This window comes from Brachyistius frenatus, unplaced genomic scaffold (genome assembly GCF_029030835.1).
Source record: "Brachyistius frenatus isolate BFR_SWC_R1_liver_20210118 unplaced genomic scaffold, ASM2903083v1 Contig_33, whole genome shotgun sequence".
NCBI lineage: Eukaryota > Metazoa > Chordata > Actinopteri > Embiotocidae > Brachyistius > Brachyistius frenatus.
Window position 1 is genome coordinate 3,178,998 of NW_027210632.1, and position 18,597 is coordinate 3,197,594.

General features: G+C 40.3%; 1 protein-coding gene across 3 annotated transcripts in view; it reads left to right on the plus strand.

Moving 5' to 3' along the window:
• Positions 1–2,195: 2,195 nt before the first annotated feature.
• cacna2d1a (calcium channel, voltage-dependent, alpha 2/delta subunit 1a) overlaps positions 2,196–18,597 on the plus strand; it is an 88,125-nt gene continuing 71,723 nt past the window's right edge. Inside the window, exon 1 of one of the 3 annotated variants that reach the window (XM_069700376.1) lies at positions 2,196–2,554. In XM_069700376.1, the coding sequence (XP_069556477.1) occupies positions 2,475–2,554 (80 nt within the window). In that variant the 5' untranslated portion in view covers positions 2,196–2,474. The remainder of the gene's footprint in view (positions 2,555–18,597) is intronic. The other 2 variants (XM_069700378.1, XM_069700375.1) reach the window with 2 other exon arrangements.

Below are 18,597 nucleotides of genomic sequence, written 5' to 3' on the forward strand. Positions count from 1 at the left end.
TTCTGTGAAAATAGCTGTTCTGATTAGAGCAGTGAGAAAAAACTAAAATAGTACGGGTGTGTGCACTCAAACCAGAACAATGAGCTAAAAGATGTAAAAACGTTGCTGTGTTTGATCATGTGGGTTTGTCACTAAACTGTTTCACGTTCGTCATTTGATCTATTGTTTACATAAAACTATTGATTAATGCAGGTTTAAGGATGAACCTTTTAAAGCCCTAGTAATCTGATTATTTATGGAAATGGGATGTATTTAGTCATACTGAATTGGCTGTTTTTGAGAGGCTTTTGTGAGACAAAACTAATCCCTGTGAAAATCCCATATAATCCTGTTTAAGAGAGTGTTGCATTTGCTTGCCTGTTTCAAAAACAGGGGCAGCATGAGGGATTGATGCTGGATTTATTTGTTTGAGGGAACACATGGTGCCTTTTTTTGTCTTTAGAACTCTGAATAATTTTATAATGGACTGGTGTCATTTTGTTATTTATGAACAGATAATTTCCTGACTAAAGTATGTTCATCTCCATGTAAACTTCCAAGCAATCGCTCATCTCTCTGCATGGATGACACTCTCTCCTAACCGGCCCCTCCTCTTCACTGTTGCTCTGTAAATACACCCCTCTTCCCCCAGCTCGCAGCCCTGCCCGGCAAGAGGTCCCAGAGGAGCAGCTTTTATATGAGTTATTGAAACCTAAGAGGGGGAACATGGGCAGCTATTTGCTCAGTAAATCTATTTGTGTGATTCACATAATAGCAGGTGAGCAACACTTTGCCTTGTTTGTCTGCTCTGCCCCTCAATGGCAGACACATCGAACTCATGCCCAGTCGGCAGACAGAAATTAAACTCGGAGATGATAACTTTGGGGTTCCAAAATAACCACGGAGCTCTGAGGAAATTAGTCAAAGATTAGTTTTGTATTTGACAAAGGGCTGTGGAGAAAACCCCATTAGAAAGTACAGTATATTATTCTAGTATTTACCTTGTTGATTGTCCCAGCAAAGGGAATTGTCACTTCCTATTAAGTTTGCCACAGCCCTTGGAGCAAGTGGAGGAGCAATTGGAATTTATTATCACATTTCTGCATAAGCAGAAGCCCTGCACTGCTTGAAATGAAATGAATGTTTATAATGATGTACATTATTAGAGGATAATTGTGAGTTTTTCTTGAGATTCTTGGCTGAATCTGACATGGACTGCAATCAGGTTGAGGGCCCGAAATGCTTTGAGCTGCACACGTGAACAGACACAAGCGAAGCTGTCCTCAAGTGTACGCCGTAATATCACCTGGCTTGTGGTGGAATATTGTTGTCAAGCATGCAGAAGAAGGAGAACAAAACTCATCTGAAGTCAGCTCTGGAGGGTTTAATTTGGAGAATGCAGCTCATTGGAGGAGTTTAATTCATATGCTTCATCATAAGAAATATCAGTCTGTGGAGACTAAAGGCTATAGAGGAGAAGAAGAACAATTATTTTGAGGGTATCATAACAAAAACAGGATATTCCTCTTCTTTATATAGACTGATCTCTGACCTTTGATGCACTGGAGGTCACATAAGGTTAATGAGGTTGGTAGGCTAAAGGGAGACGGGCACATTAATCTGAAGGCAAACTATACACTGACAGGAAGGTGTCTGCATGCTGTTAAGAGGCGGTGTTTGTCCCATGCTTGACAGGACCCCAATGGCGACAGAGCCATGCATAATAGTTTCTACGTGTGGTGGAACGGGCGCCCGGAAACCCGTTCGTGCGTCAGGAACACGAATACACACTGTAAAAAAAATGTCATTAACAACAGTCCACACTTCAAAAGTGTCCATACAGTGTCTTATATTATAATTTTTAGGTTTCATAAAAAGTGAGATTAGTCTCATTGATATAATTAGATCGACTTTTTCCACTTTTGTCCGGAATTTCACAGAAATATTTCTCCAAATCTCTAAACTAGATCGCAGTAACATATTTTTGCTAAACCATTGAGAACTCTTAACTAAAAAAAAAAAAAAGTATAAAATATGGAAAGATGTCACTCAATTTAACAACTTTCCCACATGCTTAACACTGCAAACTGCAGGGTCATATGTTTTTTGCAGTGTGCGGAGTGGCACCGCTCTGCCGGCCAAGATGAAGATCTTGAATGCGCCCTCCCCTTTTCTCCTTTTCTTTTTTGACACACGCCGTAGATCCTGCTCTAATAGCCTATCGCAGTTTAAGGCACTCGCTTAACAGTCAGTCACACACACACACACACACACACACACACACTCTCGCTGAACCTAAAAAAGCCCACTCTTCAACTCCACCGGTGGGGGGAACATAGATACCAGATGAGATTTGTTTCCAAACGCGCACCGATGGCGGTGTGAGGCGTTTGGCTAAGAAGTACGCACGGCGCTGTGGATTTGTGGACCTTTTGTTTTTTTTAGGTGAATCTTCTCCAAGTCTGGGTCCTGCTTTGGGGGAAATAAACAAAGCGATGGATTACTCATTCTGTGTATTCTTATTGCTGACGACCATCTCGTCCGCGTCGACTGGACAATTCCCAACAGCACAGATGTGAGTAAAGCTTCAAAACAGCCTGTTGGCTTTTGAAAGTCTTGGGTAATAGAAATGACAGCCTGGCGTTTCATAGAGTTGTATTCTACAGAATCAAGCTTTATTTTGTGATTGTCGAAGAACATTTCGTCCTTAAATTCAGTTTTAAGTTGGTGGCAAATGTTCTGTAAAGCGCAGCAGCAGAAAGCCTTGTGGTCTTCTTTCCAGCTGATGATGATTGCTCATTACTCGGGATACAACTTTACACTGTGAAACGTGATATTTACAGCTACTTGTCCATTTATTGCCAGCCTGCAGCAGTGTGACATGTGGCTGGCTGTCATATGAATCATCCCAGGGAGGCAGACTGAGGTCTGAATGTCGGAACTTTTCCTTAACCACAGTTTAGAGGGGATGCACACTTGCTTAGAGTTGTTGTAATGAATCAGATTAATTGTGAGGCACATGAAAGTTGAAACTGGAAGACCAATAGAAAGCACACTCAGTTTTGCCAGAATGAAAGAGTAGAAATTATGAACTGATCCTTCAAATTAAAAAATAATAATAATAATGGCAACAATTAATTAATAAATTGTGTTCATGAATATTGATGTTTTTTTGTTTTCTATGATGTTAAATTTCATATCTTTTGAAGTTTTAACTGCTGTCATGTGTTATATTTGGAGGCTGCCTTGGGTTCTGTGAACTTGTGACATGTATTGGACTATTTTTAGACATCATATTTAATTGATTCATTGAGACAATTATTAATTGAATAATCAATAATAAAACGATTGTAATTAGGTTTTAAAAAATAAAAATAAGGGTGGCCTTAAACTGTTTTTCATTTTGCTGCATGTGAAAACCTTTTGAAGACCTGCCAGATTCCTCCAAATGTTCTAAAAGACTCAAAAGATGATTTCCAGGCACCAGTGACTTAAACACATGCTCGGTAGAAATTGTGTAAGATAACCATATCTCCATATGGATTTATAAGTACTTTTCATTTCCAATATGCAGTTCAGTAGTTCAGCTTTGCTCTGTTACTAATTGTCTCAGTAGTTTGGCCTCCATCTATGAAGTAAAAACTCTCTGCTTGCCCTGCGGGATGTTAAACTTGAAATATGAATTTACTGTATGTGATTAAGTAGAGCTATCGCTGGCACAGTCGAGGTATCACTACCGCCGTCTAAATCTGACCCAACCTCTATATTTGCAGTGCTACATTTATAGATATAATGATGTATCAGCGGAAACAGGAATAGAGTTCCGAAATTAAAACAAACGTGTTTGTGCTGCAGCTCGCACTTAATCAACAGGTTCAAGATATTCCCAGATGGTTCTGAGGCAGCCAAGATGACCGGGTTCGGTTTTGCATACAGCCCAAGTAACGGTCCCAGAGACGTGGTGAGCCATGATGGCACTTAGCCTAATGGCCGAGTACAATGATGTCAGACAAGCAGAGTGGCCTACCCACTCCCTGTATTCCATGGGCACTAAGTGAATTGATCTGTGGGTTGTATACATGATTTTCACACAGGCTTGGCCAACTGCAGACCCACGTCCACTGATGTGTTTGACTCTCATCGTTCGAATTAGGGAATTGGAAGCCAGAACCAAACTGAAAACATTTGGTTATCATCCTCTGTATTTTGAAATCTGCTTCTTCGTCACCAGTAATAGTTACAATTTCTTAAGCTTAAATTGATTCATTTTCCTTTCATTCTCACTGTTTCATTGTGAGCAACTGCGGCCAGGCATGGTGTACTGATGTAGTGATGGTGATTTTGAGTGACAAGCTTCACGTTGACTCCTCAAGGTGAAAGTTACAGAGAGAAGACGAGAGGGGCAAGGATGGAGAGACTGACCCAGCGTGTTTGTCTCCAGGAAATTCAGACATGTGGATGAGAACTTCAGTAGCTCTGTGTTTTGTGATAAACAAAAAAGACAATTACACACTATGTGAATGCTGGCTTTGCTATTTTCTTTCTTTCTTTCTTGCTTCCTTCCTTCCTTCCTCCCTGTCTCATGGCTGTGACTATCTCTTGGCTCCATCTCTAACCTCACATGCCAGCATCTGTCTGTTTCAGATCTCCGTGTCCCCTCTCCTCTTCTCAGCCTCCCTCCCCCCTCCATCCCTTCTCACTCTCTTTCTCATCGGTCTCTTGTTTCCGTCTTGTTATTTCCCTGACCATCTTCTTTCCGTCCTGCTCCTTGTGTCTTTTTTTCTCTCTCTCTCTCTTCTCATAGTTGCCCGAAGGCAGATGATTAACATCATCGAATCCGAAATGCAAAGTCTGATGTCATAGACTGTGCCCCAGAGATCTCAGCGCCATCTAGCACGCTGGGAGATCAGGGGAGATAAAAAAGAAAAGATTGAAATGGAGAGGAAAAAGACATAACATAAAAATCCAGACATCAAAATTTAAGGAAATGTCCAGATCTCTGTATCACCATTATATTGTGCTGAATTCAGCCACCTGATCCAAGACTTTATCATATGCTTCTTTCTGGCTGTGACCCGAGTCATAGACAGATATATTTAATTTATATCCTTTCTTTTTCCACAGTTTCTGTCACCCTCTGCTCCCTTTCTCCCACTCCTTTTTAAAAAAAATTTTTATTTAAATTTTTTTTTTTTTTTAAGGCTAACTAGATTTCATGCTCAACCAGTTAAGAGCCATGCTTGTTGTGTTTGCGGCCTTGTCTGTAGCGATCAGTAGACATAATTTGAGGAGGTGCTTCATCTGAGCAGAGAGCAACATGGTAGTTATGAGGCAAGAAGCCTGTAAAGATGATACAGATATATGGAAGGGTCTTAAAGAACATTATTAAACATAACAACATCAAGATCCACAGTTAGAAGGAAGACAAGACATCAACAATATTTAGTGTACCTAAAATAATAGTTGGACATTTTGTGATAAATGCTTATTTCTTTTTCAAATTGAAGTATTCAAATAATATGTAATTTTATGCAGGCTATTTCTGGACAGCATCAGTGACTTCCTGTTTCAGGTTCTTGCCTGACAACCTCAGGACTCTTTGACAGGACTCTTTCTTTGTTCACATGATCACTATTAAAACCACAAATTGACATGTTTATGCTTTGTTTTTTTGTACAGATAAAACAGATATGATATCCATCTATGCATAAGACCAGGTATAGCCCAAAACATTTTGGTACTTGTATGGATACCGGTTTCCGAAAGATACTTGTTTTGATACCAATTTGATAAAATCCATTGTAAGAAAAGAAAAATTACTTACACATTACGGTATGAAACTTAAGTTTTCATGCAGAGAGTTTAGAGGGGGAGAGCGTAACCCTGCTACAATTAAAGATGACCCCTGAATGCCTCACTATCGCGAGATGCTACAATTTACCAATGTTCCCTAAATGTCTCAAATTCTATCAGTAGATGCTAGCAAGCCGGCTGCACACAGAGAAGATTCCAGTTAGTGCTTCGCAGACATCTCGGACAGATATTCGGCCACAAATATGCGGGGGGAACCAATCGCAGTTGACATAGAGTGAGAGCTAGACTACACCCTGAGCAGGTTCCCAGGGCTACAGATATGAAATAAAATGTGAATTAGTGAGCCGCTGAGGTGTTGGCAGGAGGACTTTGTTGAGTTGTCATTATTATTTTCCCCCTTGTTTCTAGTCTTTATGTCAGTCTAAGCTAATGAGCATCTTAATCAAGCTTCATATTTACCAAACAGATCTCAATCTTCTAAAATAACATTCGGCAAGAGAGAAAATAAGTATATTTCCCTAAATGTTTTACTACTCCTTCTTTTTTACTCTTGAAACCAAGTGAGAAAATGAGCCACCCAGGTCAGAATATTGTCTGTTTTCAGTGATCAATCTGGTGTAATTTCCTTGATAGGGGTTGAAATTTCATCCGTCTTTGTATTGTATGATGTTTTCATGTTTGTCTAGACACTTTTATCCCAGTGGACTGACACAGACGGTGGCCTCTAGTGAACATGGCTCAGTTCCCTCATGCAGCCACACACATGCACCTTATTTCGTAGCCAAACTTCTCTCTGGATCTCAGGTGATCAATCTTACTGCTGCAGAGCACTTTGGTCATAAAATATAATATGTTGCAACAATTAAAAAAAAAAAAATCCCTCCAATAGAAAGATAAAGAAGATAATCATGACTTCAATCCGCTGTTCTGTGATCAGATAATCGTTTGAGTCATTATTTTAAAGTTGGCTTGCAGCAAAGAGAACTTGTTCATGCTTTTACATTCGCATTTGCTTCACGTCATCATCGCTCAAGATTTTAACCAGAAAATGTGCCCATATCCCTGGAAAACCATGCTGGCTACAGTCACTGTGTCCAACACACAGGTATTCTTTTTTACATTCGGTTTTATTTTAGTCAATGGAAAAGGCTCCAGGCTTTGTTTCTTGATTGAATCACAGGGCTTTAAACTATTTTTTTTCCCTGCTTTGGCAGAGACAAAGGGATTAAAAATGTTTCATTAAATTAAAAAGCTAAATGAAGGAAAATATTTGATGAATTCTATTTCCTTTCAACTTTGAGTCGACACTGATAATACGGGGAGATTTGAAGAGGATGAAACGAATGTAATGAGCAGCAGATGGAGATGATCAGCTCGGGGCTGTCTAGGGTTTCCTTGGCTGTGATTTGCACCTCTTGGCCCCAAGGGAGTTGGTGCTAGCAGGTATATTTCAGGAGGCATGCTCTTGCCCAGAACCAGGCAGCTGACGGGTGTCTGTTACACACACACACACACACACACACACACACACACACACACACACACACACACACACACACACACACACACACACACACACACACACACACACACACACGTGTGTAAGGGTGGATCCCTCAGGTACTACTTGCTCTTTACTCTCGCTGTAGTTTCTTTTTACCCTTTTAGGGTTTTTTCTTTTGCTCTTTTCTCACGGTTCGCCTTTTTTTACTCACTCATTTTTAGTCCTTCTCACCCACTCGTTTCCTATTGCCCCCCCCCCCCTCCTCCATCTCAGTTATGGCTATATTTAGGCAAGCCCATGTCTGGGGATGGGGCTATTGAGTGTCCTGACTCAGAAGTATAGTGTAAGTAGAGAAACAAGATAGTGGGGAAGGGGGGCTTCCCATAAATCTCCCTCCCCTCGTTCACTAAAGTTTTGTGGACCTCTTGCTTATGTGTGACTTCTGAGTTTGCTCTAGGGTCTGGTTTAGGTTTCTACTCAAACGTTTCTTTCAAGAAAAAAAGAGGCGCATACACAAACTGCCATAGGACGAAAGAAGCAACCCCAGTGCTGCATTATTTCACTCACAATCCTTTGCCACATGGAAATTCCCAGGAATTTTTCCATTGAACGGTTGCCCGGGCAACCTTGGGAATAGCTAACAGCTGTTTGGATGGGAGCCCTGTTTGGTACAGGAAGCACATCTGTATAACAACATATAGAGCAATGGAAGAGCAGTATTGTCAAGTAAGCGTGCGTCACTCCTTACTTGTTTGTAGGTTTATTTCCTTATCACCTTTCATCACAATTATGTACGACATTACTGAGAAAGAGCTACCAAAATTGTTAATAGTCATATATCATTCAATGGTGTGAAACACAGGAAGACAGAAAAAAAGCACACCGAACAAAATATTGGAAAAAAGGTTGAAAGTGACCAAAAGTTGAATGTGGCTTTACTTGCCTGTTGTCTCTGAGTATTTACATGAGCCAGAAATATATCCTCAAGCTAAAGCTGTGGCCTTACTGACAGGAACAACATGATCATTTTATTACGTAGAGCAGTGGTTCTCAACTTGTGAGCCGCCATTTTGAATTGGAGACTTTTATTTTGAAGTCTACAGAATTGCTGCACTTATATTTCGGAGGACATAAGTTTCTCATGACACAGAATGGGTGTAGTAGCTATTGACTCCTTGTGTTGTCAGGACAGTGATGACCAAAATCATAGTCACATCAGTAGTACACTCTCACTTGGGCATTCTTAAACAGGGTTAGGATTAGAAGTGTTTTTTATTTCATAACGTTCAATTTAGATTCTTGAAACTTGAGGGGCAATGACAGTTTAAACTCGTTTGAAAAATGTATCTCTGTAATTCACGAAAAGTCTGTTTAAAAAAAAAAAGATTTGGTTTTTAGCCCCACTTATACTTTTGTTGCTCTTTTTGTTTATTTCATGTTTTTAACTGTTCATGGAAGCTTTGGATATAACTACACTATTTCTTTTAGAAAGAAGTGTCTCAAAAATGTCCAAAATTTGGATTGCAATTAAGTGACTAAGCAAAAATGTGCATCCTAAGGCAAGACCACTCGAGAACCTCTGGCAAAACTAATGACCAGTAGGCCTACTAATTTTGAAAGAGTCTAAATAAAAGTTTTCTGTACACATCAGGAAATGTGGTTAAATATGCAATAAGTCAACTCATCCTAATCACACACTAGAAGATTTAAGTGAATAAAATACCTCTCATGAGACACCTAGGGCCCATTTGATGGGTTATATTTTGAGAGAGGACCAAAAAAAGTGGACCATCATGACATGTGATGGCTTCTCTTGAGCCCCTTAATGGAGCTGCATCGGGACATGAGAGCTGTTAATGCCAGTGTTCAGACTACACTGGACACTGCGCGTGGCCATCAGGGTGACTAGTGCTGAGTACGGCACTAACAGTAGTCTGCCTGTGTAGGCGTCTAGATTGACGTTAATTGGACATTTTGGCCAGAGGGGGGGTTCTCAAATCTCTCTATTTATACACATCGTCCAAGAGTGTCTGTGTGTAGTGATGCTGAAGGGTAGGGTTGTTGCATGGATGGATGGGTAGAGAGTTTGCTCAGAAAGTGTGAAGGTGACAGGGATGTGGAGGTTTAGTCATTTGAGCAGAGTTCAAAATGACATGTAGCAGAGAGAAAGACAGCTGGAGGGGGGAGGATGAGCAAACGAGAAAGAGGAAACAGTGAAATAGTGTAATAGAATAATAGTATCTTCTATTCTGAACTTCAAAGACAAAGGGATTAAAAATTGGACATGCTGTTTATGTGATATTGTGCAAGAACAAATCCTAATTCAATGTGTTTGAGATTTGCAGGCTTAATTCATTTGACAAATATCTAAACTGCTTGTACACTACAAACCTGACTTTAGACTTGTGTTTTCAAAACTTTGCTAAGTCAGTCTTCTCTTTAGCCTAGATTTTTCTTCAAGGAAATAATCATCAACATTTATTGTTTTAGAGACAACTTAACCCCAAATACCTTCCACTCGACCAAAGATAAACATCCCTCAAAGCAAACTGTTACCAAACTGTCTCTGTGCACAGAGGAAGTATAATATTAATTGAGTTACTGCTGTTGTTCTTTGCATCAGTATTGTGCTGGAATCCCCCCGGCAGGTGAAATCGCTCTGCAGTGAGCACAAACACTTGCAGGTGTCACAACAATTCTTTTTCCACCGTTTTAATGTGTCCAGACACCTGCGGGGAGAGGTGATACAATGGGAGCTGTTAGTTCTGTCAGGATTTATATGCCGTTTGACATGGAGGGTGTGGAGGAGGCAGTCTAGGCGCTAGGGGGACGGCGAGTCAGTCCCAGCTAGTAGGGGTCCAGAGTGTGAGGTCAAACGTAGGCAAGGGTGTGTGTGTGTGTGTGTGTGTGTGTGTGTGTGTGTGTGTGTGTGTGTGTGTGTGTGTGTGTGTGTGTGTGTGTGTGTGTGTGTGTGTGTGTGTGTGTGTGTGTGTGTGTGTGTGTGTGTGTGTTAGACATGCAGAGCAAACAACAGCCCTGATCTCAAACATGAAGCTAAAGACATGCTTCCCATTGGCTTTGACAAAGGCAAGGGATTTCTGAAATTGAATGGCATTAAGCCCAGCTTAATCTTGCAGATTTCTTTCTTACAAAAACTACAAAATCAATTAGCTCCCCTTCTTCTTTGACTGATGGTCATGCCACCGTGGACTCCGCCAAAATAAAACAACAAATTGCACATTTCTGTAATCCTGCAAATTAAGCTTGGCTAAAGACACTCTTTTAGCTTTGCCTCACTCTAAACATCGAATAACCTGACTCAAAAACAGCCGAGCAACATGGCTACGAACACGCTGCCTTCATTCAAAAAGAATATCTGATGACACAAAGCATCATCCTGCCTAACCCTAACCCAAACAATCTGCATTGCTCAGAAGTTAAACAGAGCGCAACAAGTCAATATGAGGCTGTTTATCTCAGAATCAGCTTTCTGTAATCTACACTTTCTCTTTTGGCACAGGGTTGCCTTCCAGCACCCCCCAACACTTTAAAATGATCTCATACGATGTCAAGTCAGCTCCTCTAGTGCTGTAATACACCCGAACATAAGTGCTTGATAGAGCACAGAAAATACTGTTGTCAAGGCTTCACTTAAACACTGCTCTTGGTAAAATGTGCCGACTGATGCGCTGAGAGGAAAATGTGAAGGAGAGGCAGAAATATCAATAACGTCTTGTCGTAGAGGATAATGAGGCCGGGAGACATTTACAAAGCCTGCAATTATGGTGTTATTGACCTCAATAAAGGAGAGGATATCATTACTAGTCTCTTTTGTACTTTGGTGGTGATACATGTGAGATGAGGGAGAGGGCTGGGGGGAACTAACTTTCTAGCATTATGGGTGTATTAACACTGAAACAAGGCAGCAATACAAGGCTATATGCTAACCTTTTTTTTTTTTTTTTTCCCCAAAGGAGTTCTCATGCTTCTTAAATGGAAAAAAATAAAAAATAGCACACAAAGGAATTTAGGAGCATGATGAAAAATATTCAACACAGTTTATTAAAACACTATTTATAGTTATACGACATGCATGTATATGTGTGTTTGCGCTCCCTCTACTTATATGCAATTATGATGTGAAAAGCAGGGGAGGACTCTGGAAGTGAAAGGCAGCGGTAGACACAAGTAGACACAACGCACAATACACATCTGTACAATACCATCTAAATCACACAATGATCCATGTAAACTAAAGGCCACTGTTTGTTAGTACAAGATTAGGACAATATATCTGTGAAACACAATAGGGCTTTTAACTTAAAATGAGGGCTTTTCCTTTGAAACACTATGGGAAGTTGCAGCATTCGGCAGACCAATGTTATACCTTTATCCCTAAATCAGTGAGAGATGTTTACGACTGGCTCCGCTACTGTGGACAAACCACATTTTTTTCCAGGAACCAGTAGATCGCGATGACCCAGTAGATCAAAGGAGCTCTCAGGGGAAAAAGGTTGGAGACCCCGGAGCTACAGGAAATGCTGTGCGTTTACATGTGAATAGAAATGGGTTGTAGGCTTGAAGTAACATGACCACTTTACTCCACTCACATTTATTAATAAGAAATGTCTTGTATTCAGTCAATAGATTACATTTCTAAAAAAAGATTATGGCAGGTCGTAAATCTTTACTCGCATGCTGTTCCTAAATTAGTTTTCTGACTCACTCGTATCTATTTTTGGTGCATATGCGAGTTAAATACTTTAAAACCTTGAAATACTAAAAAAAAACGAATTATGTGGCGTTTTGATGACGATGTAAGCTCTCCACGATATGAAGACAACAAGAAAATGTGGTCCTGATTTACAAAATTACACACAACAGCAAACAGATAGCAGACTCAGGGAGGTAGAAGGGAAGAGGGAACAGAAGAAATGAAGGGGAAAGACTTGGCAGAGATGGAGTGACAAAGACATGCAAGAAATAAACGAAGCAATAGGTGCTAGTTTTACACAAGATGGATAAAGGGAGTTTAAGAAAAAAGGGAAATGTAGATAGTAAAAGTCAGAATGAAGGGCAAACGTGACAGTCTCCTACAATGTTCTGTCAAGCTCACTGCTTATTAGATGCATTGCCTCATAGTTAGAGCTCTTATTTGCGATTCCCCAGTGGCTCAATTACATCCATGCTGACATCCTCAAACATCCCTGGCTTTTTTTCTTCATCTCTTCTGCTTCCGGTAATGGTGTCAGACTCGTTTCTCTCTAAGAAAAGATTAGAAGCCCAAATCACTGCTATTAGTAGAGGATTTAAGGTTTCAAACTGTCTCCGATTGCTGGAAACCATGACTTCACAACTTGATGAGACTGAAAGGAAGGTGGGGGTGAGGCGGAGTTGCTGTCAGACGCTTCTTCCATGAGGGTTTTGATGGTATTAAGAGATCAAATGTGGATCTGCAGACTGGGTTCTGAGTACCAAAACATGAGGATGTTTACAAGGCGTGAGAGCGCTGGAGCGGAAACTCCAAGATTGGATATTGAGCCCTGGATTCTTGTGGCTGCTCGCACACGGGCACGTCAGGGCCCCTGAGCTGGTGTGAGCCTGACTTTTCAATGATTCAGTCAGAATGACGACCAACATTGCCGGATCAATAGACTTTTACTGGGCTAAAGGTGTTTACATGGTGTCTTATATCTTTTTTTGCCCTCGGTTAAAAACAAAAGAAAACGGAAAATAAACAGGCCAGCTATAAAGCCATGAAAAATAACATGGGTGCACTTGAAAATCCCTGCTGCTGAGTGACAATGTACGGTCATGTTTCCAGATGTTCTTCATTCTCTTCCCCTGGTGTTGAAGGATGTGACATGCGTACATGCTGCATGAAATTCAACTAATGATACCATGTTTCAGCTGAGATCACACGACTTGGCTGCTAGTAAGCTGCTAGTGCCCGTTAAGCAGTGAGATGTGAAAACATTTCCTTCCTTTCCAAAAAAGACAGTCTAAAAAATGAGAACACAGTCTACAGGGTATTTATTTAAAGTTTCCTTACTCCTTTCTTTCTTTTAAGGATACATAAATAAGTTTTGGTTATGAAAAGAACAGTCATGACTCTGCAGAAAAAGCTTGAAGGTAAAGTTCTCCCCAATGTTCTCTGCATGAACTCCATCTGGGAACCATCTTTTAACGCTGGATTACAAACTCCTTGAAAAATCCTCACTGTGAGCTTTTTATATAAACCATGAATGAAGGTAGTTGAGATTTGAAAAGTTGAAAGAAAGTTATATTCCAGGACAGTTTGAGGCCAGCTCATATGTAAAGGATAGTTTTTTTATTATTATTACAACTTCTGTCATATTTTTAGAGTTTCAGTTTTTATTTCCGACTGTCTAAATCACTTCTTTTCTTTTTTTTTCTTTTGAATGAGCATCCCTAAAATGTCAGTAACGATCCTAATGATAATTTGACAGGAACTGCAGGAAAACAAGCACATGCACAACTATGGTACGTCCAGTAGGTCAGTCAAACAGTTTGTAAACTGCTATTTTTACAACAGATATCCTGTGTTATTAACAAAAACAATGTTAACAATGGGTTTGATGTGGATAGATTTGACATTAGAAGAGATTAAGAGTGATTTCACATTCCGTACAAGTACGTAAGAGCCCAAAGTTCGTACCCATGCACAGATTGTCATACCGTGCACGGGTACACGTGGAAGAGGGGAACTCCAGTCCAGACCAGGCTACTCAGGTACATTGTGCATCAGGTTTAAAGGCTAGCTGTACCAAAACCTGGAAGTGTATCGCTGTTGGCGATACAACGGAAACATTACTCGACTGTTGAATGATAAATAAAGTTTGATAAGTGTCCTCCTCCTTGTCTATGCACCCAAAACAAAAGCAGCAGTAACGTGAAGTAGCACTTCATTGTGAAGTTAACTGTGGGAACTGTATCAATTGGATTTGGTGCACGTTTTTATTGTGTATATGTGCGCCGTGCAGATGCTGACCTTAGCAGCATACTTGGGTATGGAACATTAATATACAGTGGAGGAGGTGGAAGAGGGGGCAGTCGTACTCTGGCATAATACAGATTAGTGCTACCCAATGTGGAAACACTCTGAAAGTATGACTTTGGAAACAACAGTTCATAAAAACTGTCTTTACTCACCAGAACCAAACAGAACAAATATGAACAGACCTTTGTTTAAATGTCAGCTACTGCCTCTGAGGTCAGTAATGCATTTTTAATGTCAGAGTTTGGTTAATCATACTATTTGTTTTCTGTTCCAGTCATCTGCTTGCTTTTCTCACTGCTTGTATCTGTTGTCATAGGAATGATGGTCAAAACATAAAAAAAACTAAATCCAAATTGTAACACTGAGGAATTATCTTTTAATATCATTTCATTCAAAATGTGAACTGCAACTGCTCTTCCGGTAACAATCTCGAGTTGTCCTTCAGTCCAAATGGTTTTCCTGACAGACTGTACCCAAGAGGCTTTAACAGTTACTACTTTCTGAGGGTTAAGGCACATTCAATTCCTGAGCTGATCGTCCTACAAGCGTTTCATCTTGCTAAAAGTGTATTAAACTGCTGCACAGCCGCTAAAAGCTAGAGGCTGTGGTTTTAAAGTGTACAAACGGAGTGAGAGGAAAACACAGGCTGCCTCCTCAACAGTCACACATGTAGCTATGCCGGAGGGGTTAATCTGGTCAGAAGAAAGCAGCAGTGCTCTCATGCTGAGTCATGCTCTCTATTCTGGGATTGTGTCCACATCCCCTTGTTCTCCCCTCGATTCTGACAGCCTGCTCCCAACTGGCAAAGCAAGGCTATCTGGTTTTAATTAAGGTTGTAAATTGTCAGTCCGGATGTTGTAAATCAGGTTGTTTCGTCACCTCTAAGTTCTTGTTTTTTGTTTTACTTTTTAATCAGAGAATAAAAACAAGTGATTTTTTTGTTTGTCTGCCTCATTATTACACTGACCTATCACTACTCCTTTAAACAATGTGATCACACACACATCAATGTATTTACTCCAAATTTCACATATGTCAAATCTAAACTGAACAGAATCACCTCACAAATAGGCCAATTTTTTGTAGTAAAGATGACCAAATATCTAATGAATTTCTTGTCCATTAATTATTCTTTTGGCCATTAAATTGCAAGACACATTTTGTGTCTATCCAGTAGATGTGGGGTAACATTATTTAGTTTGGAGTTTCGGACCATCTCATGAATCTAAATCCAACAGTCTTTCCTCACCTTTTTCAACACATTTTTTTTTTCTACTCTGCTAAATGCTCCACTATGTCCACCAACTTGTTGCTTATTGTGTTTGTAGCTATTTGGTGCTAAAAGTGTGCATTTGGTTAATCAGATGTTCTTTGTTGAAAACAGCTGATGCTGATGAAGTTTACGAGAGCGATTACTGTAAGGAAAAACTGTTTTTGGGATGCGAACCAACAATGAGCTAAAAGAGGCACAAATGGAAAGCGGAAACGTAGACTCGGGTGATAATTCTTTGTGGATTTTTAACTACAAGCTTCAGCTGCATACTACACACCATCAGTTGATCCATTGTTTGAATAACACGACAAAGTCAAAATTTAGTACATGGACGTATGAGGGCTTTTAATTTGAAATGAGGATTTTTAATTTGAAACAAATACATAAAGTTGCGGCATTTGGCCAATCACTGGTGTAACTTTATCACTTTCACTTAGTCATTAACAGACATTTGCATTTACTGGGCTGACCCAACTGTTGCGGGCCAGCCCAAAAAAGTTGATAAGTTCAGTGTTAATCTTTAAAGTCAAGTTGCCGCTTTCAGTGTTTAGTCAGTCTTTGGTTCATCACTCTAAGTGATGGGTTATATAACACTGATCCTGCACACATGCTTAAAAAAAAAAATCAGTCACTTCCATTTCATTACATTAAGAGCTTCTTCAAAAGAGCTGCACCTATCCTGGTGACCTTTGACCCTGGACAACCCCCCTACTACTCACTGAAAGACCCAGTGCTCTGGTTACAGACCAACTTCAACACACACACACACACACACACACACACACATGACAGCTGGCCTAACAGAGGCAGTTTCTCTTCCAGTCATTAGATTGATTGAGGCCAAAAGGATACAGAGGAGGGGCTACTTCATCTCCCCAACAACCACTTTACTCAAGGCCACAAGGGTCAAGTACAAATTAAGATATAGAGTCACTAGTTTAGTCAAAGAATCAGCTCATTTAGCAGTAAGGAGGTCTCACATGCCTTCTAAAATGTGCACTGTGTTTTTCTGTTTTCCTAAAGTGGTCTGCAGAAATGTGTCTAATGTCTGTGGGTGGCAATATTGACACCGTTGGCCTGCACCTCATCTAATGTCACACCATTGAACTCGCAGGCCTGTGACTGAGCACATGGAAAGAACTTGATGAAATTTTAATACCGTCCTTTCATAGTTGGAGCCCTCATATCAGACGACCTGTTTGTCTAAACTCCAACCAAGTGTGTCCTCAGCTTTCTAAAGTCAGTGAACCTGCGTTGATCTGTACTGTGCGAACACTGAGTCACATTTCATAAATAACATGCTGAGTGAGACTTCTCATTTCATGTCTTATAAGTGTATGAAACTGTTCCAAGTCCAAAGTGTGTGCATGTTTAAGTCAGTGGCACATTTCTAGTTCAGTACAGGAAAATCTATGTGACCAGTGATATTCTGACTGACCGCAGCTGAACAAAGTGATTAGCAGTCTGATAGGTATTTCCCACTTGGCAGAATAAACTACTATGTAATAATTATTACATAATCCCCCAATAGCGATCATTTGAGGTAACTGCAATTATTTTTCATAATCATTAGAATGGTTTCCATTCATCTGTATGAAAACAGGCGGAAATGTCAAATTTCCATAATTATTTCCACATTGTTTTCTCCCATTTGAGGCTCGACTGATGCTCTTTTAATGATGTTATTATGGTTTAATGGCAGACGAGAAGAGAATTAGCACCACCATGGTACATTGTTTATTTTGATTACTGGTGCTGGCAAACAGAAATGTATGTTTCAATGTTTAATGCCAGTGAATGGCTCGTCATCTTCATTCAGTGTATGAATGAACAAAAAAAGACAATTAAATCGTTGATCGGAATTATTTGAAATAATTGTCAGTAGAAATTTCATGATTACATGTAAACTACTTATATCCAGTGGATTTTTACTGTCGGCCTGGTGAAGAAAGTATCTGTGCTGCTGATGGCTGGTTCCGAGGACAGAAATGTCAAAGAGAAGTTAAAGTTATTGTGGATGGAAAACACCTTAGCAGTGTGTGGGTGCTGCTCATTGTTGAGATGCAGTAAAATCACGAATAATCTGGATTTTTCTGCCATTCATATTTTTACAGTTTATACAGTTTGACCAAAACTAAATCGTCCCAGATCTTGTACAAACCTGGTTTGCACTGTCCTTTCAGACTGTTCTTGTTGTCAGGAGAGCAAGAAAGCATCTGAAAGAGTAACACAACTGGCAAAAAGAACAAAAAGAAGTAAAGCAGAAAAATGGGGCTCCAACAACTGCCTGTCATGAAAGCAGTCTGCTTCATAAGTGGTTGATTTTAATGACTCAGTGAGTGTGAGAGAAAAGAGGCTTGCAATGCCAGCAGGTCTCACACTTGGCTGAGTATCACATGGTTCCTCTCATTTCTTGCCCAGCAGTCAACAACTGCTGTAGCTGAGTGGCTCGACATAGCTCACCAGCCATTTTGGATGCTTCCTTCCTTTCCTTGTCACCCCCGCCCCCAGTCGCCCCCTGCCTGCCCCCTTCTCTCAAATTTCCCTAAGGAGTAGGGCATGGGGGACAGAGTGGATGTCAAGCATGGGAGGGGATAGTGATGTTATCTAATTTCTCCACGTCCTGCTCCAAGTTTCCATCCTAAAATGTTTTTTTTTTGCATGTACATTTCTTTGTTAAAAACTCACTTTGAGACCATGATCATCGTCTGCTTCATTTTCAGAAACACATAGTCAACTCTTCACTTCAGAGGAAGCCACACATCCTGGTGTTATGCAGGGTTTGCATCCTTTTGACTAATAAGAGGAAGATCGTTAACTGTAGAAGTGGCTAATCAGAACACTGCTTAGCCTTTTAGTTGTTACCCAGGAGCTTTTATTAAACCAAGATCAGAGAGTTTTAAAAATAAGTAGAGTGAGCGATTAGCACAGAGTTTCATTATACTACAAGCTGACTTGATGCAGGGGCTCTGAGGTGCTGCAGAAGAGTCAGGGACTTTTAATCAC